A 25,139-nucleotide genomic window follows, 5' to 3' on the forward strand; every position below is an offset into this window, starting at 1 on the left:
GACCCCACAGACAGAGGACGAGCCAGCTCAGGAGTGAGGGAGGACGTGTGGCAGAGTCCACAGAGGATGACTTCTTTAGCATTGACTGCTAAGCTTCTGTCTGTCATTTTAATTAAGCATTTTTATTACACAGAAGCTGGATGCAATCTTCACCACAGATGAAACAATAATCATAATGAGGTCGGCCACAGATTCACACTTCAGTGAACCTAATACTTCATTTGAAAGAGCAGAGGGAGGAGAGCGTTGCCATTTTGGCTCAAGGTCAGCCGTATTGTATCTGTGATGAGTGGGTCTGCATCTCGGATGAAGAATTCTCATTTGACTTTTCTGATTATCAACACACACACACACACACACACACACACACACACACACACCATTACAGGGATCAGCTGAGCGGAACAATTAATAAGCACTTATTTCAAGGATGCTATATCAAAGGGAGAGGTGGTAGCGATTTGAAGGCTAATTAGCTCTGGGTGATGTGTGCCGAGAGGCAGACTGGAAGGCTTCTGACCTCAGGGAAAGAGACATTTAGAGGAAAAAGCTGGTTGAAATACATAAACAGAAGACTTTTACTTGGCTAAGCTGTTCATGCAGTGAGAAAGGGGAAATGGGAAAAATGTATCCACTGGAAAGAATGCTGACTAACTGATTGTAGTATCGATGTCAATGGGGGTTAATGGCAAGAAGTCTATATAAGCCCGTTGGACCATCCCTCTGCATTGATGTTAGTGTAAATATATGAGAAGGTAGTAGTGAGAGCAGCCTCGTTGAAGACGCCCACTGGCCAGTCTGTAAACTGCAGCAGGTCCACGTGCTTCTGTTTTAATGTGTTTTTAAATGTAGAATCTTCACAGGTCTATGAAGAGTTTGGTGTTTAAACCAACCTTTTAACACCTGTGTGAAAGGCAAACAAACATCGCGGACCCCTCGAAAGTCTAGTGTATTATTGGAAAGCCAGAAGCCAGACCTGAGGGTGTTATAACAACAGATAAGGGCCCATGTTTTATGATTGTGCTGTTTATTAAAGAACCAAAAACAAGTCAATTTACCTCCTACTTATAGTGCTTCCTGGATGCCACAGACAGAAGTGTCTGCGTAGTTTTGTCCATGCACCGCACTGTAATCCTAATCCCTTCTGCAGGGATACTAAAGAAACTAAAGTTTAACAGATAAAGCAAGATGTTGCCAATGAAAACAAACACAGAGGTATTGAATAATCAATACAAACGGCATCATTAGCTTATTGATTTCTTGGACAGTGATGGCAGGTGAACTGTAGTACAGCATGGATTAGTGCACCAAGGCACAATCTCAGGATTTGCTTTAATCACTTCCTTTGGTGGGCATTGTTTAATAAAGGAGAATTTACTATTGGAGGGAGGGGGGAGGAAAAAAAAAGAGAAAGGGCGTTTAGCTCTGGCTCTGACCTTTCTGCAGCTGCATAACAACACCAGCTCCAAAAGGCTCCAGGAGCCTTCACATCCTGACGGCTCAACATTTTTTAAAAAAAAGCAGCAACGCTGTAAAAGTCAATTAGAGGTGCTGTGGCTGGCGAGAGGGCGCTGAGATGGGAATAGAAACGTTAATTTCTATAACAGGTAGAAGAGGCTGAGTCTGCAGATACACACAGGAGTGTGTGAATGTGTGTTGTATGGACTTCATATTGTGCCATTACATGTGAGAGAATCAGTTTGACAAGTCTGCCGGGCATTGGCTGATATTTAATTCAGTAGTGTGCGTGCCTTGTGGCCCAGTTTATCAAAACAGAGAAGCTATGGAACACAGCCTGTTAAATTTTAAACAGACTGAGCAGCAAAAATTCAGCAGCCCATACGGCAATGTGTCTGGACGACTGGCATCAGGAGATAAATCTGCCGCACGCTCTCTGCAGGGGTGTAATTGGCATTTTAAATGGTTTGTGAATGCTGTAAAAACCAGTGTCTCCTTTTATTACAGGACCTTTAACAGCCAGACATAAAAACAATAGTTCACCTTGCTTTTAATGGCAGCCTGTCAGTGTATAATTACAAATATGATCACCAGAACTGATAAATTATGGATTGCATTCAGCCATTATTAGCGGTTGCGCTGACACTCGGCGGAAATGCTTCAGCAAAGGTTGTCTGAAGGGTCTGACTCAGTTAAACACACGTCTGGCCTCTCTCCATCTCCCCACGCGAGCTGCATCCACAGCTGATGGGCTCTCCTCGTCCTCGCTTCAGGGGACACATCCAATCCCCTGAAGTCTGCTCATGATGGATCAGAAACACAGAGAACTCCTGCTAGCACTCAGCGCTAATACATCCAATTAGGCCCAGTTGGAGCCAGGCTGGAGAGTGATGGTTCTGGGTGTTCAGGAAAAAAAACCAAACCAAACAAACAACAGATCAGGAAAACAAAACTGAGATGGCTGTCTGCCAAAATAAATCCTTCTTGTCCTGTACAGCGTTCGTCCCTCGGCGAGTAAGAAGAGAAATGATAGGGAGGAAAGGACAAGAGAAGGAGACGGAGGGCAAGAAATATTGAATAAATACATGACTGCAGGAAAGTCATGGGTGTTTCAGACTGATAGTGACTACAAGAAGCCATCTGATTGGATGGAATGACCCCTAACAAACCAATGATTATTAGACGTATTTTCTTTAAAACCTGCCCTCTTGGTTCTAAAAGAACTATGCAGGTTTTCTCTGTAACCATCTTCTAGCAAATCTCAGTGCTCTGAAAATGAGGTTATGGTTTCTTCCAGCAGCTGCCTGTGGACACGGACCCTTAATCTTGCTTCGGCCCCAGAGGAGACAAACCACCGATGGCGAAGCAGCATGCAGAGAGGGAAGCACATGAGGGAATTTACCCAAATAAGCCCGGCTCATTAGTCAATTAGTCTTGTTGACAGTTGATTCAGGTTCTAAAAAAAAACAATTTGAGCTCAAGCTTAGTTAGTCTGGCAGAGAAACTGACCTGGTTCAGGCCAGGCTAAGTGGGGCTAAATCTTTATTAACCCTTCAGTCTAACATGAAGTATACACACAGAATTGACATGTAATTATCATGACTACCACGACGCCTGTGTCCAGCTGGTCTGATTGTGTGAACTTGAATCGACCTTGCAGCCAACACAATTACAAATAGTTGAATCTATGGTCGCATTTTATTCAACACTGCAGGATCTAATAACTCTCCTGCCCTGAACTCTAGAGGTTCTTCTGATTCTGAACACTGATTTGTATAATATGCATGAACGTTTGTTTTTGGAAATTCGATATGGATTATTTTTCTTGCTGAGCTGCAGAAATACACAGTTGGGAGTACAGATTCTGCACGACTCCACAAAAATCTCCATAATTATTATTTTTTTTCAATGTTTTGAGCACAAGATTAAAACTATCAGTGGGGTGGAGGTTAAGACACTTCTGGTCCAAATCAAGGCTAAAAAAAGGAGCTGCTCCTCCTCCTCCTCCTCCTCCTTTTGGATGAGAAAGTAATACAGACAGAGAGCAGAATGATTACACCGAGGCTCGGCCAGAACAAAGCCTGTAATAAAAGTAACAGCATTGTGGGGCAGTAATAAATACATCCACAGTGTGAACAACCATCTCCCTCAGTCCTCTGGCTGGTGAAGTGTTCCTCTGATTGGTCATACAGGCTTAGCAGCACTGAGCTCTAGAGGCCTGCTGACAGGCTGGCAGCCATGGCTGACGCTAAATTGGGTTTGCTGGGGGGACCAGGGCTGTAAGCTCCACATCACCGAGGCAGACAACGTCTAAGGCACGCTATAGGGAACATACATCAACATGTAATATATACTGACTTTAACAAGCAGCTGCACACAAGCAGAGACTCTATCAGAGATGCTAATGGTCGGCGGGTTTCCTCAATGACCACTTAGTGGTTTCCTGACGTGGTGTTTAAACATCCTGCCGAGCCTCCGCAGCTCCATGCTTGCCGCTAGGTCACTGCTAATCACATACACACACAAAGCCCTTCAGGCGGAAATCTAGCTCTCACCGGCAGCAACAGGGCAATTGTTCCTCTTGTAATAAAACATATTGTTTGTATAAGCAGATGTGGTTTTATTGGAGGAATACAGAACGCCTGATTTGTTCCATTTCACTCTCAACATTATCCTCATCACTTATTCAGCGTTTTCTCCCTCTGATTGCTATTTTTGTTTCCTGTATTCTTCCTCTTTTTCCTCCACAGCAGCTGTGAAAAAAGTGAAAAAAATAATCTCCCGCTTTTTCTGTCTGACACCTTCAGGTTTGAAAAAAAAGTGCTTCTTCTTTTAGGAGGGCTGTTTTTTTTGTCTGAGGTGCAGGCACTCCAACACTACTACTGGTATCATCCTGTATTTGGCAGCATAGTCTGCCTTTTCCTTCCCTCAGTGAAAGCATGGGGGGGGAGACCTGATGGATGCTACGCTGCAACTAAGCTTGCACATGGCTGCGGCCAAAATAAATCACTTCACTAACAGAGTGAGATAGAGAGATAGGAGCTGTGTGCTGTTAGCCAGGGGTGCCAATTGGCCAGGTCAAATATAATTACCACAAATAGAGGACAAACACACACACACACAGACATGTACACACACAGGCTGCAGAATTTGTGAGTTTTCACTGAGAGGATACAAATCACCGGCAGTGAAAAAGGTTTAACGAAAAAGCACTCGAGTTAAAGATGATGATGCCGTCAGGCTGGCCAGAGTCACCAATACGGATCAATGACAAAGAAAAACTAAACATTAAAGGCACTTAAATGTAATTGAGTTTTCAGACCGGCAAGAGTCAGCATTTTCTGTGTTTTTCCTATTTCCCAGCCGCAGTCCCTCCATTATCCTCCCAGCAGCTGGATATTTCCTAACAAAGCTAATCATTCCAATCTGAGGTGACGTCTTACCTTCACTGTCACTGAGATGAGACACCTCAGTGCTGCCCCATACTTCACTGCATACGCATTAAGTGAGAGTGAAAAGCAAGAATGCGTGGCTGCAGTTAGCTTTTAAACCATCTGACAATACTCAGCTGTTAGCCGTGTGTGTGTGTGTGTGAATGGATATATGGCTTGAATGAAAAAGGGAACGACCGCACACAACGCAGAAGAATTAGACGGAAATTCATTCAGCCTATTGAGACGAGGCGTTTGTTCAGAGCAGAATGGAGAGGAGAATGGCAGGTGGGTGTTTTTTTTTTCTTTCCTCACATCGCTCAGACAGAAGGTGGCTCACAAAGAAAGAAAGAAAGAAAGAAAGAAAGAAAGAAGGAAGGAAAAATAGTTCGAGCAAGACCAGAGCCGACCTCTGCTTCAGTCAGGTTATGGAGTAACAGAAAGCTTTTCCTTGCATATCTTAAATATTCCTTTCCTATCAAATCCTGTATGTTATTTTCACCTGACTCTGACCTGTCACCCCTTCACAGATCTTCACCCTGGGACCAGGTGTTAGAGCGAAGCTGGATTTCTGAAGTGTATTAACAAACTCAGCTCACTTCTAATCCAGAAGTGTCTGTTTGTCTGCTGTGATTCTTTAGATTTGTCCTTGAATATGTAAAAACAAACACACTCTGTGACCTGCTTCCGTTTGCATATCTGAGGGAACTGATGTGTTGTGAATTTAGTTTGGCTTCAAAAGATGTCTTAGATTGAAGCAGCAAGTGCTAATCTGTGCTGCTTCAGCGGGACAGTCGGAGCAGCAACAATACGCGCTGTCAGTCTCGTGGGATATTCTTCCTTTTCAAACTTTGTTCTCTGGTTTAGAACTCATTCTTCGCTGCTCACAATGCACTGTAGAAAATCCTGATAATACACTCGTGCAGCCCCTTTTCAAACCTCGAGCTGGTAACATTTGGATGAGATACAAATGGCCATTTGTTAAAAATGGGATTTGCTACTTGGTTAAATAGCTGGTTAAACAAAACAGGGGATTTAAACATCTTACTGTAGGCTCTGAATTAACAGCTGAGGACATCCCTGATCATTAACCTTTCTGCCTTTTTCTACATGCTTGAGCACAGGTGTCACACTGACTGACGGGTTAATATGTGTGTGAGTGAGCCACAGAGGTGAGCACAGCATCGCAAACTGGATTAAGGGCAGCCCGTCCTACATCTCCTTCCTCTCCTGTCCTTGGAGCTCACTTCGTCCATCATTTTGTCCCACTGTGTCTTAAATAGGCTCTACTTTTCTTCCCGTTGCTTTCTGTGTCTGTGACTCTCAGCTTGTACATCTCACCCACATTGTATTTAATGTGTGTGTGTGTGTGTGCTGTGTGTCGGCTCCCATGTGTCTTGGAGTTTGGATTTAGTAGAAATAGCGAGCTGACTCATCATGCAGCTCGCATAGGAGAACTCATCCAAGCACCAACCCACACACACACAAATCACAGCAAGCAGACGGCTCTGTGTAAGACACACACACACACACACACACACACGGAGCAGGAAAAACATCAAGCCATTTGTATGCTAAAATGAAGCTGACTTTGAAGAACCGAGGTGGCCAGTTGAGGACCCTGATTGAGAGCACTGATGAGATACAGAAGGCTGGACAAACAGCCAGTGAGCTTTTCTCCCCTCGAGACAGAGTTTCACATGAATAACGCTGAAGCTGGAGATGGCAGCTTCTCTCTCTCTCTCTTTCTCTCTCTCTCTTTGTGTGTGTCTCTCTCTCTCTCACAAAAACATGCCTGTAGAGGAACTTTTCTGGCAGTGTGTGAGGTAGCTTCTCACACACACACGCACACATTTTGTTTATCCTCTGATTCAGAAACACAAACAAAAGCCAAGAGAACAGTGCTCTCTCTGTATTATGCAGACCTTCATCACTGCAAAAGCACAACAAATTAATTTCCACCAGAGAGCAGATACTGCCCCAGCCATTTGTCTGCTTCCATAAGGACTTTAATGATTACTGGCGAGGTCTAGCAAACATTAATCCTAGTTGAGGGCAGATAATTGCCTTCAGCAGTGGACCAACCAGGTTAGAATGAGTCCACTGCCAAAAAGCATAAAATGAACAATAAAACATACACAGTGTATGACACACAACGGCTTTTAAGAAGTGAAGACTGCTGTAGCTCATGTTAAGACGTTTAGTTTGGCCTTATCAAATGTGTTGGACCAGTGAGGTCCCTCCAAGCCACCAGGCTCTAACTCCATCCACTGCAGTTTAATAGCTTGGATTCCCTATCAGGACTCATGTCTACTTCCTCAAACCTTCTCCAACGTTCTAACCAAAGAAACCAAATCATCTGATCACTGGTATTAGGATTTTATCCTGCACTCACGTCTCTGTTTTGTAGGTGGAGCACCTCTCCAGTGGGATCTTCAGAACTCTGTTTTGGAGCCCGACAAAGAGAGACCGGTCACTGTGCAGGATCTGCAGGCTCAGGATGGGTTCCCGCACACCTGGTGGGAAGAGCTCCATCTCCTCCAGGTAACAACCCTGCAGGTTCTTGTTAGGTGTAGCCAGTGCCTTCAGGATGGTGCCATATTCTGATTTGAGAAGACATATCAGTTAAATTATTACACACTTTTCTGATTGTTAATCTTTGTTTTTTGTTTTTTTTTAATCTGCTGACCTGTGCTGATATACATGACATGGTAGAGGGTGTCCATTCCCTGAACAATATCCACGACTAAGTTTGAGAAGCGGACGTCATCCTGCATGACCAGTGGATCCACAGACTCCGGCTGGACCACGTCGTTCATGAGGTAAAGCCGCTGAGCGTCCTGCAGGCTTCGCTCCGTCAAACCCTCATTGGGACCCTCGTCATTTATAGTACCACACTACAGAACAGAAGGAGAGCAGGACGTGGAAGTTTGAGATGAAAGATGAAAACAAACAAAAAAAGGCAGCAAAGGTAAAAAAAAAAAAAAAAACTTGTTTTGATGTTTGTGTAAATTATTTATTATTACCAGTCCTTGTACTCGCCAAATCAATATGGCTAAATTGTTCTGATTCTTAATTCTACTCTCAGCAATTGCAACTTTTGGAGGGTGAAAAGAGAGTGATTGTGATGTGTCTGCAGTCTGAGCGCCGCCGCTGAATGAGACACTGAAGAAGAAATATGAAATGACAGCTTTCTGAAAAGCTTTGTTTTGGTGGCAGAGCTTAGCTGTGGATTGCTGCTTCTGTTCCGGCTCCCAGACTCAAAATGAAAGATTGATTTGTTGGTAGATTCCATTTTGGTTTGATGTTTGCAGCTGTAGGTGGTATTTTTTTCCTTTCCATTTCATACGTTTTATGATATCTATATTATTAGAGCATCACTTTTCTCTTATTGTATGGACACTCTCCTTTTTTTTTTGCAGCGTTTCCAAAGTGTAATAAACTATCCACATATTCATTGACAAGGTAAAACCGTAAAGTTTGTGGCTTAAAGTAGGAGATGTAACGCACAGCTCTTGTTACACTGCTGCTGACAGTGGACTAGTGTCTGAATTCAGAGCCTGCATCCTTTGAAAGCTGCTTTTAAAGACGTCCAGATCGAAATCCTTCTCTAAACAGGGTAACAAAGGATGCAATGGTTGGATCCTTTGGGACCCAGCCTATCCCAGAATTCATTGTGTGCTGGTAATGGTTGGATTTTTGTAGAAAATTCAGCAGTCTGCAAAGGTCTCCCCTCTGAAGGACACATTCCTTCAAAGGATGCAGCCCAAGACCAGACAGAGAACAGTCCCTTCCAGTGTTTTATAGTAGGAAATGTGTTTGTTGGAACAGAGGATGACCTTCACTTGGAAGTGTTTTAAATTCTTCCAAATTGGATTTACAGTGGAGGAGCTTTTTATTCAATGAATGATGTATTGTATGAGATAAATGTATAACTTTTGGCTGAGACTTTGGGCTGTTGTTTATGATTCTATTAGGTGAAACTAACCTGGAAGTTGTGGATGGGGTTGGGTGTGGGAAGCCAGGTGGAGCGGGGGTTCTCCTGGGAGCGGAAGGGCCCGTTGAAAGCCTGGGTGATGGCGCTCAGGTTGAAGGCACACACTGCCGAGGCTGCAATGCTGTTGCTTTATACAGAGAGAGAGAGAGAGAGAGAGGGAGAGAGGGAAAAATAAACGTTATTTTCAACAATAAGTTGAAACGTTGGCAGTAGATGAAGGCGTATCAGAAATCAGCAGCATCCAGATGTGCACTAAAGCCATTCTGCAACATGTTCCATCCTCTTAATGGGAGTCCTATCATTTATACCTGCACTAAATAGCCGCTACATGTCTGGTTTGCTTTGGCTGCAGGCTAAGCTATGCTATCAGCGCTGCACAGTGAATGGGGACAGTATTAAGCTGGAAGTGGGATATAGGAAGCAGAGATTATGTGCACACACACACACACAAACACAGAGCTGCCTCACAGGTGTACAACATATGAGAGTAAACCCAGCTAAACTGGCAATGTGAGACAAGTTATTATCGTGATGCTCTGTATATGCCATATGCCATAATGTGCTGTGAGGTAATGAGTTTCCTAAGCAGTCAGCCTGCTGCTGACTGCTTCTTCTCTTCCATCCTTTTCCAAACACACAGGACTACACTCTGAAACTTTTTACAACGTAGCCTGCTGCTTTGGCGTGGATTGAAGGATGCTGATAAACCCCTCCAGTTAGCAGATAGAGAGCGATAACATTATAGGGGGAAGATAGAGATAAAAAAAAAAAAAAAACAGGGAGAAAATGTCGGAACAGGAGGCGCTGAGTGAGCAGCACTTCAGCAGAACTTCAGAGAAGGATTTGTATGGAGATGTAACGCTGATGGGCCTTCATATTGCCCTGTTAATTGCGTGATTGATTGGTTAGAAAAACGAACACGTTAGCCACCTAGCAACACTACACGGACCTGGTGTTTGTAACGTTATGTTAGCTGTAATGTGCAAACAGCAAGTGAGCTAATTCAGTACCAGGAGAGCCCCAGGAGTCTGGATTAATTAGGTGTCGTCATACACACATAGAAAACATCAGTCATTGACGATCGATATAATTTAAAACTTGTAGCTTGCATTTCTTCAGATTCTTTCTCTCGACATAAAAAATCATTTAAAATAGTCTTTTAATTACTACTCATCCATAATTCTAAGCCCATTTGAGAGATTTATGATTTCTTGTGTTGGTTTTTCTTCTGAATTCTGCTTCCTCTGAGATCCAGTTCAGGTCTGTGAGATGACTAATGTGTTCTGTCATTACTGCGCCGTGCCAAAGAGCCACATAGCTCCAAATGAGTTCTGGCTAAACGTCAGGGGAAGCCAAACAGGTGGCTCATTGACTGACTCACAGGCTACTGAGGAGAAACAGCCTCCAGACTTCAGTAACAGCACTTTTTCCCGATTTTCTTTTGGATGGCTGCGGAGGAGACGAGAGCGGCAGGAAGGCCGAGGCACAGGGTGAGTGCTGTGGTGAGCTGGCAGTAACCAAAACCCTCGACTGGAGAAAAAAACCCACACACAAATGAGCTGCAGTCACTGACGGGAAGCCACAACAGTCCACACAAACAAACACACAGTGGGACGTAGCAGGATGCTGAACAGTGTGTTTGTGGCTGTGTTGTGGCTGCAGTGTGTATTAGAGCCTAATCCTGCGGCTGAAATCCTGACACTGTCCAGATTAGCTCCACTTTGACAGTGTTGGTACTAATAATGGCAAGAGAGCAGAGCAAAGTGAAAGCAATACAGTCTGTTGCACTAATGGATGTGACCCATATGTTTTGAGTCTACTTTAAAAAGCCTGGGAAAGTGATTGAAAAGCTGTCTGACATCTGCTGTGCTGTTTGCTGCAGCTCTCTGAGGCCCAGCTCTGCCATGATTACTGCCATTATGAGTGAAGTCACTTCTTCAGTGATTCATCTCACTCCAGCAGCCTCGTCTCTTTGCTGGTTGTCCTCTCAGACATGGGCTTGTTTTACCCAATTGTTCCATCCTTGAGCTTTCGCCTCGCCGTCTGTGTCTTCATGTACAGAATAAGACGTGAAAGTACAGAGATGGAGACTCAACGGGACCTCAGGAGGAAGCCGACTGTCTCTCCGTCTTTCTTTGTCTCTTTTACCACAGATCAAACGTTCAGAGATGTTTCATCACGTTCTGCAGACATCCAGCAGTGTGTGAAAAAGTTGTAATTTTAGATACAGAAGATTCTGCACAAGGTAATTAGATACTTTAGATCTGTACTTGAATGCCGGCTGTGTCTCAAAATCTGTTCTTCTGGGAACCAGTGACATCACTGTTTTATCTAAAGAGCTACGAAGTGTTTAAGATTGTTTCAGATTGTTGCATCCTGCTGCAGCAACAGCTGTGCGAGCATAAAAAAAACACAGCATGTACACATGCAGAGACCACAATTACCATCAACACCGACTGGACAACCACTACAATTTTCTCTCTAAGTAAAGGTAGCAATGCTATAATTTCAAAACACTCAGCTACAAACAACTCATACATCAAACTTTAAGTAAAAACATGAATGTTTATCAGCAATATTCACAGCAATATTGGCTGTGTTAGAATTCAGTTGTGTGCTTTTCTATCCCTACAATACACACATTAACATTCACAAAGACATTAAATATTGATTTTAGTCCTGTTGTGTATGTTCAAGCGGCTCAATTTACAAAAAATATAGATAAGATAATAAGCATCATAATAAGTCCCCATCTGCGGCACGATATACCTTTGAAATACAAGTAGAATGTATCAGACTCATGTACTGTTTGTTACAGCAATTTTTAAAATTCATTTATGACTTTAAAGTAGACGTTTATGCTTAATTATCACAGACAGAGATTTTTTTTTATTAGTAAAACTGCAGCAGTTAAAATGCCTCACCTCTCGGCAGATAAAACACCACTCACTCATTAATATTACATAACAGTTACCCGACACTGTGTCTATTTATATAAACCTGCTATGCTAACATGCTGCGTTGGTTTTAAATAAAGAATACGCCTGCTGAGATTTTTCCCATTGTCAGCAAAATTACTGAATTTATCCACCGAGCACTGCGTCTTATCTTCAACCTCTGTGAGCACAACCATTCTGATATTACAATCAACACACACACACACACACACACACACACACACACACACACACACACGTGGTCCTCATTAGAGGATCCAACGTGAATTAATCCACAGCTGAAAATAGTCCTCAGCATTGTCACTGTTTACTGCTGTGTGCGGAGAAACTGCAGGGCCAGCTGTTTCCCTGAACTATATTAGTTACACACAGTTGTGTTGCCAGTATAGGAAAGGCTCCTCTTTAAGGAAATGAAAACTTAATTCACCGGTGTCAGGTGGCACAAAGAGGATGCACGGCTGTGGATGTGCGGTCAGCTCTGAGCTGGCTGTGTAGCTCAGTTTAGAGAAAGCTAATAAACTCCTGACTGTTTGCAGGACACGATCAGGACAGATCAGCACACCGGTCGGTCTGTCTGGTAAACACACACTCAGCTGATATGCATCTCAGTGGATCAGCTTATCTTCTAAGGCTGGACGGTGCAGGTGGATGTGGTGCTGCAAGATATTTGTGCTAATGATCCAGCTGTTGATTACATAATGGGTCATATTACAGCTTTTTGTCTCCCTATAATCTGTTTTCTAATAATTTAAATATCTTCATGTATCTGGCTACTTTTAACGTGCACTCTGACGAGACTTTTGCACACGCTTTGTTTACACACATCAGTTCAGAGACAGCAGAGGCTGAATCCTCAGGTTTTTTAGCTAATGCACCTAACCTCATTTTACGTAAGGGGAGAGGAGGAAAAAAAACAGGGAACAGCTGAAACTACATTAAGGCCAATGTTTCAACCTCAGTGAATACCTGCATCACAGCAGAAAAAGGAAAAAAAAAAAGGGCCCACTCAGCAGAGCTACATGGCTGCAGGGACCAGAGATTGAACAGCGGCTGCCAGGATTATCCATACATATTTTTACACAGCACAACAAAAGCAACAGCTTTGGCCCAAAACCGTCACATTTAGAGGCAGACTGAGTCAGCAACACCTACGCTCAACAATAAAGCAATGCCACCGGCTCAGCGGGGTGCATAAAAAACCTAAATGTGAGCTATCATAATGAAGATATTTGAGTTATTTTAACTATATATATAAACGCTGTGGGAAAGCAAAGAACAGGCAGCGGCATGTTTACAGCTGTATTCAGATCAGGCCCAGGCTTCAGCTGCAGGAGGATCACAGTTCATTCCAAGGTAGATTTGATGTCAGCGACGTGATGGGAAGAGAACATTGTGTAAAATCAGAGATATGGTTCAGTTATGGGGTTTGCTTCACTTGGCTGCCCAGCATATGATTTATCCAGCACGTCAAATCTGATCCCCCTCAGAGTCTGACATATTTTCTACAGGCAGGAAGGATTCTGGCACCCAAAGGTGGCGGCACATATACTGCATTAAAGTTGTGATGATATGGACCACAAGGATCCTTATTACGCCACCTGATAATATGGCATTAGCCAATTAGCATTAATGTTAGTTATTTTTATTGCTAACAGAAGTGTTTGGATGAAGGTAAAGCAGCCATACCCAAATATCAAGTCCACCTACACGCAGAAGACAATGTGTTCCAATTTTTAGAACAACTTTTTACCAGATTTTGGTTAAGTTGTTCATATAAAATAAAGTACACCTGCTTGCTTCAGCTCTACCTCCACAGAGCCTGCAGCTCAACAATAATCAGAAAGCCGGTGAATCAATTTCAGCCCCGCACATCCTGAAATGTCCTTGGCCAAGACACAGAAACTGAAGTTGCGTTGGGTGAGGAAGGTAGAAAACTTAAAAGTATTCACAAAAAAAGATTCACTGCATGAACACACACTAAAAAACAACAACTCTTAACTCCAACTGGTAAACGATGAGCTACAATGTAATGTGCGTCTGTGTGTTCACAAAGTGCACTGTTGCTGCAAACCAATTTGCAGCAACTGTGATGGGTCATCCTGGGAGCAAAGCATTTCCTCCACTTTAGCTACTTAACGGAGTGGCTCATGTTATTATATATTTGGAGCTAATAACAGACAACAAACAGTCCAACATTTGGCACATGATATTATGTAATGTTCAAGTGGCTGGGCAGGCATATAAATTAACCTCTTTCTGCTTTGGTAAGTTCACTGTTTACACACTGCATCTCCTCCAACATGTCTCTGCAGTAAGTCCAGTGATTTTCAACATGTATTTGCTCCAGATCGGTCCGATCTCTGAGTTGTGTGCAGCACATGAAGTAAACAAACAGAAACTCCACACAACATCATGCAAACCTCTGTTTCCAACCATCGTTTGTGTGCTTAACAATGCACTGCTTGCATAAACTGCACCACAGACCAATTTTTAGACAATACAATTATCCCCAAAGAGTGTTGCAGTATTGCCACTTTGTGAAGTTAATTTAAGTTTATTTAACACAGTGAAGACAAAGGGTCAACATGAGCATACGTTTTGAGCATTCAATATCATAAAATGTGCCTATAATTGTATTTTTCTTTCTATAGCTCCCTTGGAGCTCTATACTTTGCAGCCATTAAAAGGCCCCTTTCAGCTACTCTTATAGCTAAATCAATCTCATCAACATTTATCACAAAGACGACATCTCTGTTCTTAATCCTGCCCTGAAGCTCAGATTAGTCCGATTTCTTTTTCCAGACTGAATAAAACTGGTGTAACTGAGCAGAACAGCAGACATACAGAATTTAAGAATCTGTCTGTGTGTTTGGCTGATCTCAAGTTTTCCTCTAACGTATTTAATTGAAGCAGCCACAAACGTCAAAATGTTGAACGTTTAACGTGATAAAAGTGTCACAGTTTCTCACGTTTTGCCTGGTGAATGACTTTTTAAAAGAAATCACCTATAATTATAACTCTCTTCTAATCAATTAATGGGCCATTTGTCTCAGACCTCTCCGATATGAGACCTTCTAAGAACCGATAAAGTGGAGCAGGTCAATGAAGCCACCTAGAAATAGATAAGGAGGCTCATAATTAGTTAGTAATGGCAGGTTAGACACCTCAGCAGGAGAATGTTACCCACGACAGAAGGACCCTGCCAATAAGGACCCCGAGTTAATTAAAAGACCTGGCTGTACTCGGAGGTCTTAAGTGTCCTTATTCTGATGGAGTGCTAAAACCTCCCTTACATAACGCCTCCACAGGCTCTGCTGGCTGGTGCATGTCGAGGTAATTTTTTTTCCCTTTCTCACCTCTCCTTATTGGAAGTAAGGCTGAGGCAATGATTGGATTATTGTTTTTCTTGTGATTAAATATGGCTTTCTACCTGCATTCTACCTGTCCCATATATATATATATATATATATATATATATATATATATATATATATATATATATATATATATATATATATGTCCAAATATATATATATATATATATATATGTCCAAATATATATATATATATATATATATATATATATACATACATAGTGGCTTAGTGTTAACAGGACTGTGTATCCTACGCACACACAATATTCTTTTAAAGTCTTTTAAAGACTTTTTACAGATCAACAGCTGTTTTCAGCTTTTGTAATGATCGGTAGCACAGACCTGGCAAAACAAATATGTGCAAACACAAACACATTGTTCCAACACATAGCTTAGCTGCCGTGTGTTGGAGTCACCTCCCTGCGCCTTCGGGCCTGGGAGAGGTCCCTCACTGTGGAACAGCAGTGTAGAGTACCAGACCTTTCTACAGTCTCCGGGAGGGGTGCTGGATGGTGCCCCGACTGGAGACTCTGTCATCTTGCTGGGGGACAGTAACACCTGGAGAGGCGTGATTGGGAGGAACAGCCTCCCAGATCTGAACCCGAGTGGTGTCTTGTTATTGGACTTCTGTGCTGGTCACGGTCTGCCCATAACGAACACCATGTTCAAGCACAAGGTTGTCCACCGGTGCACTTGGCACTAGGACACCAAAGGCCGGAGGTCACCTGACCTCTAAAAACCCAAAATCTTCACTTTACACTAAAATAAGACAGAGAGCACATTATCTCCCATGAAGGGTTACCGGAGTTGTTCCTGACGAAATAAAAATCTGAAGGCTGAACCACAAACATGTCATCTCCATCATTAACACATGACCAGAAAGCAGAGGTCACTTCACAGTAATGAGACCCAGCCCAGATTGGGAGCAGACAGAGAGGATAAGTACTCAGTTCCAACTCTTCCTGTTCTGTTTTACAGCCCCAAACTCCTGGGAGCAGCTGTGAGCCTGTTCAATTTAGGCCAGACAGATGGAGACAGTGTTTGTGGTGATTGCATTAACATATCCAACCCCGGTGAGGGAAGCAGTTTTGGAAGGAGGACCGACGAATCGCTTCTGAGAGGAAGGAGGAGACAATAAAAGAAAGACAAAAGCTCGGAGCTCTGTGATTTTTCTCATTACCTCTTCTCTTTTCTCTCCTTTGTCCAAATCTCCTCTCTCTCTCTCTCTCTTTTTATTTCTTTGGTCTCTCCACCACTTCACACTCTCCCTCTCCTTCTCCATCCATCACTAAAAATGGCTGCAGGCTGATGGGAAGCAGCCATGTAGTGTCAAATACCAGCAGCTTAACAGGTGAGAGAGCAGAAGGTGAGAGGCAGGATTCAACTTCTCCCCTGACAGAACACAGAATACATCTGAATACCAACGACTGTGCCTCCTCACACACACTTCACACGCACACACAGTTCAGGACAGCACTTGCTGCACTGGAAGTGTTTAGCATGACTTAGGCGTGACAGGGGGGTCTGGTGCTTTCAGATTTGTGCTACACTGATCATGAGTTTTATCTGCTTCTCCCTCTGTTCCTATCCCCGTTCCCTTGTTATCTTACACCTGCATAATTTGGCTTTTATTTGCGCTGTGAGACGAGCTGAGGGGTGTCAACAGGCTGCATCTCGTCATGTGCAGCCACTTCCTGTCCAGAGTGTGCACTACAGGGTGAGAGGAGGTGATCTGGTGCAGCAGGTCACTCAAACTTTTGTTGAACTAATCCTTTCATTCTTATTGTACATTTACCACTTACATTAGTGGCTCTGCAAGTGGAACCCAGAGCAGGGCTAGAGCTTCTTTCTTTCTTGCCTCCTCCTGTTGATTACCTGCCCCGCCCTCATTGTTCTCACCTGTGTCTTGCTACTCTTCCTGTGCTCGCTGTCGTCACTTTGTCCTGTGTTGTTCTTGTGTTTGCTCCCATGTTCTCCCGTGTTTCAGTGGGTTCTGAGTTCTTTATTCCGGTTGGTTCCTTTTCTGTTCCATATCTCATTTTGTGTGTACTTTTGTTTGTTTGTTTTGTGTGTTTTATTGCTCTTGTTTGTTTAGTTTTTGGATTTCTGGCTCACCCGGGTCTCAAATTTGTAAACTGCCCTGCAAGTGGAATTAGTAGAAATATAGTGCCCATAATTTCATAGCATTATGCTTTTAAAAAAGAGATATTTACTTGGCCAAGAGGGATTTCATTAGATTTTGACAAAAGAAGTCAGATATAAAAGGGATCGTTCATATTTATTTAATCTACCTGATAGGACTGAATCTTCCTTTTTCTAACCTGCAGTGTCAGATAAGCTGACCACACTCAAAAGACACAACAAGACCTCTAAGTACACAAATGTGTTCTCAGTGTGTGACCCCCCCCCCCACCTGGTGCAATCAAACAGCAGAGACAGCTGAGAGCTGCATGCAGCCACACTGATCATAAGAAGCACCAGGGAGGCTCCAAACTCTGGAAAACTCTGTTTCTATACAGGTGGAATAACAAATCCAATGAAATGATAAAATTTTAGCGCTAAATTAAAAGAAATTCTTGTTGGTGCTGCACAGCTGCTGCTTGTTTTAGTTTGTTCATCCTTTCTGTGCAACAGCGAGGGCAATGTTAAGAAGCATTTCATGGAGATGTGTTACAGTACGCTTGTTTTATTTATCATATCATTTTTTTGAATGAGAACTTTTACTATATAATATCAACCAACCCACTTTTTTTAGTCAAAGTTGGAGCTGGCATTATGTTTAGTGCACAAAAAAATCCTAAAAATACCATAAAATCTCAGTTTCACCTTGAGTGCTGTAATTATGGTAACCGGATTAGCTGCAGATAAAATTATTTTTCATGCTAAAAAAGCAATTTCCACTCCCAATTCTGTGGAACCAGGGTTTAGAATAATTGTGTCAAAGTGGATGATTCACCCTCAGAACTCGCCTTATCGGTGGTGCAGCATCCTACATATTTGGCATCAATTCTGCTCAAAGAAATGTGTCAAGATGGCTGAATGCAACACATTTCTGGCAACCTTTCACCAGAAACCCTATGACTGCATCCTCCCACGCAACAGCTGCTGCGATACACCCCATTTGTGTTTACTCACACATTGGTCGTGAAGATGCCGTAGATTAGGTCTTGTTCGGGCAGGTAGAATGTGCTCTGCAGCTCGTTGTAGTAGAAGGGGATCTCGCCAGAGCGGGAGCAGTTAAGCCTGGCCTTCATGAACGTGGTCCAGGTGTCCTCTAGGAGAAACCGCCCACCGATGTCGTTCTTGCAAACTCGAGCCACGCGGGAATAGACCGTCTTGCCGCAGTCGTGCTCCACCGCGTTCTCCCTCAGGAAGAAAAAGGTGAAGAGGCCGATGTCGTAGGCTGAGATGAAGTGGGGCTCTGCAGGACAGGAGGGAGGGAGGGAGAGAGCGCCTCATTATGTTGATGCCAGAGAAACAGAAATATTTTCACCATTTATCTTCTATATGGAGTCGCTTTGACCCCTTCTTATTATCGATTACAATAAACACTTCGGCTGTTCCGCTCTCCTGCTAAAAATCCTCTGGAAGAAGAGCCTCAATGTCAAATGCAGAGCAGGAAGATAACAAATGGTGACGAATAAATCTGTCTGATGTTTTGATGGTAAATCCATGAAGCTATGTCTGTTTAACTGGACAGCCCGCTGCTTTTATTGCCTCGGGTGACACAGCGAATGATTAATGGTCCTCCCTGCTGGGTGGGTTTATCAGGTAAAGGGGACTGAATAACAGGGATGTTACTGTCGAGCTTTGCAAACACATGACTCATCAATGAATACTAATTCATGGCTGTGAGCAGGCGGGGAAAAAAAATGGTCCAACACATTAGTCTGAAATGCAACGATGGAAGCTGATTTAACGTCCACATGGGGCTTTGACATTAAAAAAAAAGAAGCTTTTGAGTGGCTTAAAGGATCAGTTCATCTAAATTCCTGATGAATTCGTCATCACTAGTCATCATGTGCCATGATGCCCCAGTGTATTCGTATCACTCACAGCCACTAAAAATGCATGAAAACAGACATCAAAGGATTTTTTTTGTACCTTATTTCCCCATGCATTTGATTATCAATGATTACTAGAGATAAAAGTAATAGAAGTCTGGCTTAGAAATGTCTACAATCATGCCACAAAAAGGACTCCTGACCAAGTTTCTGACAGGCTGACAACAGTAGAAACAATCAGTCAATGGGCCAGTCGTAGTATTAGTCATAGATAACTTGATGACAATGGCTTTGCATGAACATGTTGCAGCTAATTGAGCAAATGTTTGCTCAGTATTGAAGATTTTTATCCCTCTGAATCCTTTGCATGCCACTATATATGGAAAACAATGACTTGTTTTACAAGTGAACATATGGAAGTAACATGTCTACATGTCCAGTGCTTCTTTATGGTTGGAAATATCCTGGTAATTTTACATGCATGTTACAAACAAAAAGCACTTCCAGTTGTTTAGTGTCTAACAACATGTTGATTGTGAAAGTTGCAGAATTTGTGAATATTAAGCTGACATTAATGTTTAATTTGAATAAATATATATTCCACAGAAACAATAAAACCATAGCTAAGGCCAACGATAATAATAAGATGTAGATTGAGACGGAGCCTTTAACAAACACCCACGCTGCTGTTGTGACACCAAGCTGATTGTGGCTTTCTCTCTCTCTGAAGATTTGTTTTCCACTAAACCCCCCCTCCCATCCCTCCACCCCCCAATCCCCCAGATGATGCTGCTCAGTGTGCAGAGAAAGCCACTGCTGCTGTCGCTTCACTTCTCCACTGGGACCCATTTATCGTAAGTGATATCAGACACAAAACACAAAACACAAGACGGAAGAATAGAACAGATAATTTGCACGGATACATGCACAACAACAACAACAAAACAAGACACTGGTATTACAAACACAGTCACACAGCCATGATGGAATGTGCCTCAGGAGGCTTTCAGGACTTTTAAACCTGAACAGGAAGAGACAAAACTCCTGCCCACACAGCGACAGCAGCCTTCTAATTCACATGTTGGGGGGAAAAAAGGCAGCTGTGGGGTACAAAAAAACACAATCAGCAGCTCAGAGAAGACCTCACACGCAGATAATCCAAGTTACTCTGCACCCATGTGGAGAGATGGTTAATTTAGCGGGCCATCTAATCAACTCATCTATTTAATGAAGCGGAGGTCCTTATGACCACAGTCTGTAGTTCAAATCGAAAGCGTAACAGGCAGAAAAGGTCATAAGAACCCCCCCCAGCATATTTATCATAACGTGTAACACCTAAATGTTGGTTTCTCTAAAGCTGAGATCTCATTCAAACAGCTAATGGGTGCTAATAAGCATGCAGATGAACAAGCGGGTTGTGTCACGCCTGACTACAACTACTACAGCTGAGGAGATAACATTTGCCGGCAGCTAAAAGCCATGTGAAGTCGTCCATATGCATAAATCAGCAGTGTAATGTAAAAGGGAAATGTGTGTGTTGAAGCGGTTCTGTGTTTACATACCTGTGTTTATGCATACTGTACGTGTGTCAGCTAAAGGGCAGGTGGAGCTGACGGATTCTGCTAAACAGTAACGACGCTGCGTGGGCAGCGCATGTGATGAGCGGAGAGCTTTATGTTTTTTTATATTTCCGTTCCCTGCTGAGTGGTAAACAGATTGTTCAATCTGGCAAGCTGGTTGGGTGCTGGAGGAGTGAAGCTGCCATCAGTAACATTGCATGATGCTTCAGATCAAACACAGAAAGACCAGCACTGATTAATATGCAGAGAGAGAGAGAGAGTGCAGGAAGAATGTAAGAAGTCATGTGCTGATGTGGAGCATGGACAGATGGTCTGATTCACCCTTTTGTCTTATTTAGTTTGTATTAATTCTGAGTTTGCTTCTCACTGTAGCTTCTGTATTTTGGTTTACTTTTTTAATTGGATTAGTTGTTCATTTGTCTTGTTCTGGATGATGGTGAGCATCTGTTAAAGAAATTACAAGACCGAGTGAGTAAAATTTTTTCAGCGCCATCTCCTCCAAAACATGTTCGTGCACTAATTCGTTTTGCAAAGTTAAAACAACACATTGCTCCTCAGGCAATGCGAGGCATAGGAGGGATAAATCAGTCCTAATTTTACACATTAAAACCAGCAACAGTGGTTCACACAGGTCAGTGTCTTGGACTTCCAGAAAGTGGGATGCATCAATAATGATGTCATTATCTGTCAAAATGGGGACCACTGATTTAGAAGTAAGAGGTGTGGGTCAAAGAGGACAAATCAGGAGTGGGGTGATGGTTGATGATGAGGACTGTCCTGGTAGAGGAGCATCTCTGACTCAGAGATCAGCGTCCCCTGAAACTGTGCAACCCTTCTCCACCAGCAGCACAGAGGCCATCACCTTAATGCAGGTATCTCTGGGTGTTATTATTCTTTGGTGTCTGGCTGGAAGTGGTGGATGCAAGTCTCATGTGTGGCCACGGTGCTGGATCTGCCTCTGAAATGGCAGGCTGTTCTTTAACATGCTGAAACTGCCTCTGATCACGCCCTTCTCCATTCTGGAATAATATCAGTGGTCTCCTGTGTGGGGATGGTGACCAGCTTTCTGTCTGCCATATTTGAATTCAGCAGTCGGATGAAGGTGCCACTGTGCCCTCACAGACCTCTTTGGGTGACAGGACCTTGAGCCTGTGATACAGACTGCTGCATTATTAGCGCTGCGACTGTAAGCTTCATGTAGCCATGAAGACATCAGCAGAGACACAGGAAGCAGAATCTGTTGTATGAGTGTGATTGGATGTCACAGGTCAGCTGGCAGATGAGCAGCTGATAAATGAGCCACTGAGCGTGGAGGATAAAAGAAGCAGTTTATGCCAATGAGCTGTAACAGAGTGCTCGACCTGGACTGATGCTGGGCTCCGTCTGCCAGGAGCAGCTATTGTAGGAAAAACCGCAACAGCAGAGTATTCAGCACGAAGTTTTCCTTTCATTGTAATCATGGCAGAATTTATTGTTATACTAGAAACAATATTTTTCTGATGCAAATTATCTGCATGAAAAGTTTAAGGTTGTGCTGGTGTGCATTAGCATGATTATACAGAGGGATGTTTTATGTGCCAAGACACACTTTATGTGAAAGCTGAGAAGTGCTTGGAAGCGAGTCATATAAATAAATATTTAGTTTCATATTCAACGTCTGCAGGGGAATGAGAGAACCTCGCATTGTTTGGATTATTTCACTCTGTAGCTCCTGTGACATTCAGATGCATGATGGGAAACAGTTGGTCAGCACCTGGCAGGCTACCAATCCAATAAGGGAACAGATTGATTAGATCCAGGACCCCCTTCCTCTGCCTTCAGTTCTCCTGAACTGGAGCGGCTCAGAGCTGGAAATGAGATTTTCATTCACACCCTGAATCCAGCGGGAACGCGGCTCCATAGATCTCGCAGAATCAGCCATGAAGCTGAGGGCACGCTTTGACCGCTGGAGAGGAGGGGAGCATGTGAGACAGCCGTGAATATGCTGATGAGCACACCATCTACATTCTGCTGCTCTTTCTCTCTCACCCACAGAAGCACATGCATACAATATAAATACATACACACCGGCTTGCATGCACGCACAGGGTGTGCAGCATGCTGTGTGATGTAATTTCACCCCCAACCTGCTGTGAGGAATAATTACATCGCTCACTGACTCCTCAGTCTATCTTCTCTGCTGCTCTCTCATCCTTCTCTCTGTCCAACAACTCTCTATCACAGCCACACCTTCACTCTCTCTGCCTCCGCCTGTACTCCATCTTCTCATTCTTACTCTTCTGGTTCTGGCTTCTCTTTTATTCTGGCAAACTCTTCATCATAATGCAGCTGGCCAAACATATGTGCATATTTGTTCATTATGTAAGTGATTGATGCTGTAGTCAAAGAAAAGTTAACTAGCTATTTATCAAGCAGAAAATGTTGAGCTATTCCAACATCTCAGTTGTGTAGCTTTTCTTCATTTGATGTCATTATTAATTCCAAGAATTTGCCATTTGAACCACGGAGACAAAATAGCTAGTTTCAAGACAAGGCTAGAAGTAGATATTATCCTCAGAGAGCTGATCATCCTTCATACTGATCAATAAAAAGACCTCCTGCAGGAGTCTGTGTGATATAATCCTGTCTAAGTCCGTCAAGGTGTTTGAACAGCACCAGCAAAAACAAAACCGATGCTTATTTAAAGGAGAGGTTATGTGAGGAGATACAAACCATTGATAGGGTGTCACAGTCTGCTGGAGTAAATATACAAAGCAGAGACAGAATAAAGATGGATGCCATTACAGCTGACCAATAATGAGGCCAACACATCTGGATTTCCCCACCAGGCTGGCCCTGTAGTATAGATCATACACACCGATTCCTCCATGATAGAGGATGAGACATGGATCCAACTAAAGACTAGAAGCACTCTGAGATGATGTATGGTTTCTTAGTTGCTTGTTTTTATCACACTGACCTGTGTTTAGGTGTTACGTTTGCATCTAATTAGTTATTGTTGGCTAAAAACGCTGAAGTAACGTCATGTTCAGTAGCCAATGATGATGATCTGGTGGCTCGATGTAGAAGTGGATGAGTGACGATGCAACTTTTACTGAGCAGACAAGATTGCAACTTCTTCCAAATGGCAGCACCTGTAGGCAAAATATTTTGGCTTCACTTTTGCACAACGGGCAGAGGCAGAGCAACCACCACAGAGTGTGCAAAAGGTTTAGCATGGCCTGGTACTGAGCTGGTAGAGATTAAAGCTGTATGTATGTCGATGAAGATTCTCAGCCATCCAAAATCAAAGCAAGGCACGTTTCTTGAAAACTCTCAAACTCTACAAAGTCGTATGTTCACATGTTGTAGCTGAAGTGTAGGCTGTGTTTGTCTGTGTTGATGTTGGTTCTTCAACTTTGCACATGCAGCGAAAAAACTGGAGAAACTAATGATTTCACTGAGCTGCGGTCATCCCCTCAACCTTTAATCAGCATATGAGCTACACAAAGCCCCATCATGCAAAAAACTGCTGACTTGGAAGACTACATACTAGTGTAGCCATCTGATTGGCTGAATTCCCATAATCCTTCAGAAACAGACGCCATCGCAGCGCATTAAACTGACTTTCCGTCCGCACATGCTGAACATGACTTGGTCTTTAGTCGTCTCACTTTGTCTCAGAGACAGAAAATTCTGACCTTTACTTCCAGAGCTACAGATGCTTAAAATAACTCCTTCCTGTATATCTCCTCTATAGCTCCACGAATCTGCATATCAAAGCAGCGCCATGGCGGCCTGTTTCAGTGGAAGGTCCGTCTCTGTTTCTGCTGCAGTAAGGATGTGTTCACAGGAAAAGGCCCAGCGTCAGCAGCGTGCAGATTGACACCGACACCAGCAGGATTGACAGCATTTCACCATCCTCCACCATTTCATAAATCCCATCAATTCCTGTGACTAACCTGTGCTGTGTGCTCCACACACACACACACATCCTCAAACCAAAACAGTCTTTGTGATCCTTTGAAAGAAAAACAGCCCTGTCTGATTGATCTGCTGTAACAAGAGAGCCGATTGTGTTGGAAGGAAAAGTGCAGACTTGGCCGAGGCGGGCCGAGAAAGAATGTTTGAAGAAACAGCAGGAATGCTCAAAGGTTGTTTGGCACCAGAACTCTAAGATTTAACCACCTTGTGTGGATTATTTGGGAAAATCCAGCAAGGCTTTGCAGCCAATCAGATAAGATTTCTCACACCTGATGTAAAACACTGACCCTGTGAAAGGCTAACAAAGCTGTGGCTCAGAGTATCAGACCTTTAACCTGTATTCTCCCAAATGTTTGGAGTCAAAACAATCAATCT

General features: G+C 43.1%; 1 protein-coding gene across 3 annotated transcripts in view; it reads right to left on the reverse strand.

Moving 5' to 3' along the window:
• Window positions 1–25,139, reverse strand: part of sema5ba (sema domain, seven thrombospondin repeats (type 1 and type 1-like), transmembrane domain (TM) and short cytoplasmic domain, (semaphorin) 5Ba) — a 149,219-nt gene that overhangs the window by 19,229 nt on the left and 104,851 nt on the right. For all 3 annotated transcript variants that reach the window (XM_028393413.1, XM_028393414.1, XM_028393412.1), the window contains 4 exons: window positions 18,353–18,638; window positions 8,878–9,013; window positions 7,579–7,786; window positions 7,285–7,492 (listed from right to left, as the gene is read on the reverse strand). In XM_028393413.1, coding sequence (XP_028249214.1) covers window positions 7,285–7,492; window positions 7,579–7,786; window positions 8,878–9,013; window positions 18,353–18,638 — 838 coding nt within the window. The remainder of the gene's footprint in view (window positions 1–7,284; window positions 7,493–7,578; window positions 7,787–8,877; window positions 9,014–18,352; window positions 18,639–25,139) is intronic.

The sequence above is a fragment of the Parambassis ranga genome, chromosome 21 (assembly GCF_900634625.1).
Source record: "Parambassis ranga chromosome 21, fParRan2.1, whole genome shotgun sequence".
Classification (NCBI taxonomy): Eukaryota; Metazoa; Chordata; class Actinopteri; family Ambassidae; genus Parambassis; species Parambassis ranga.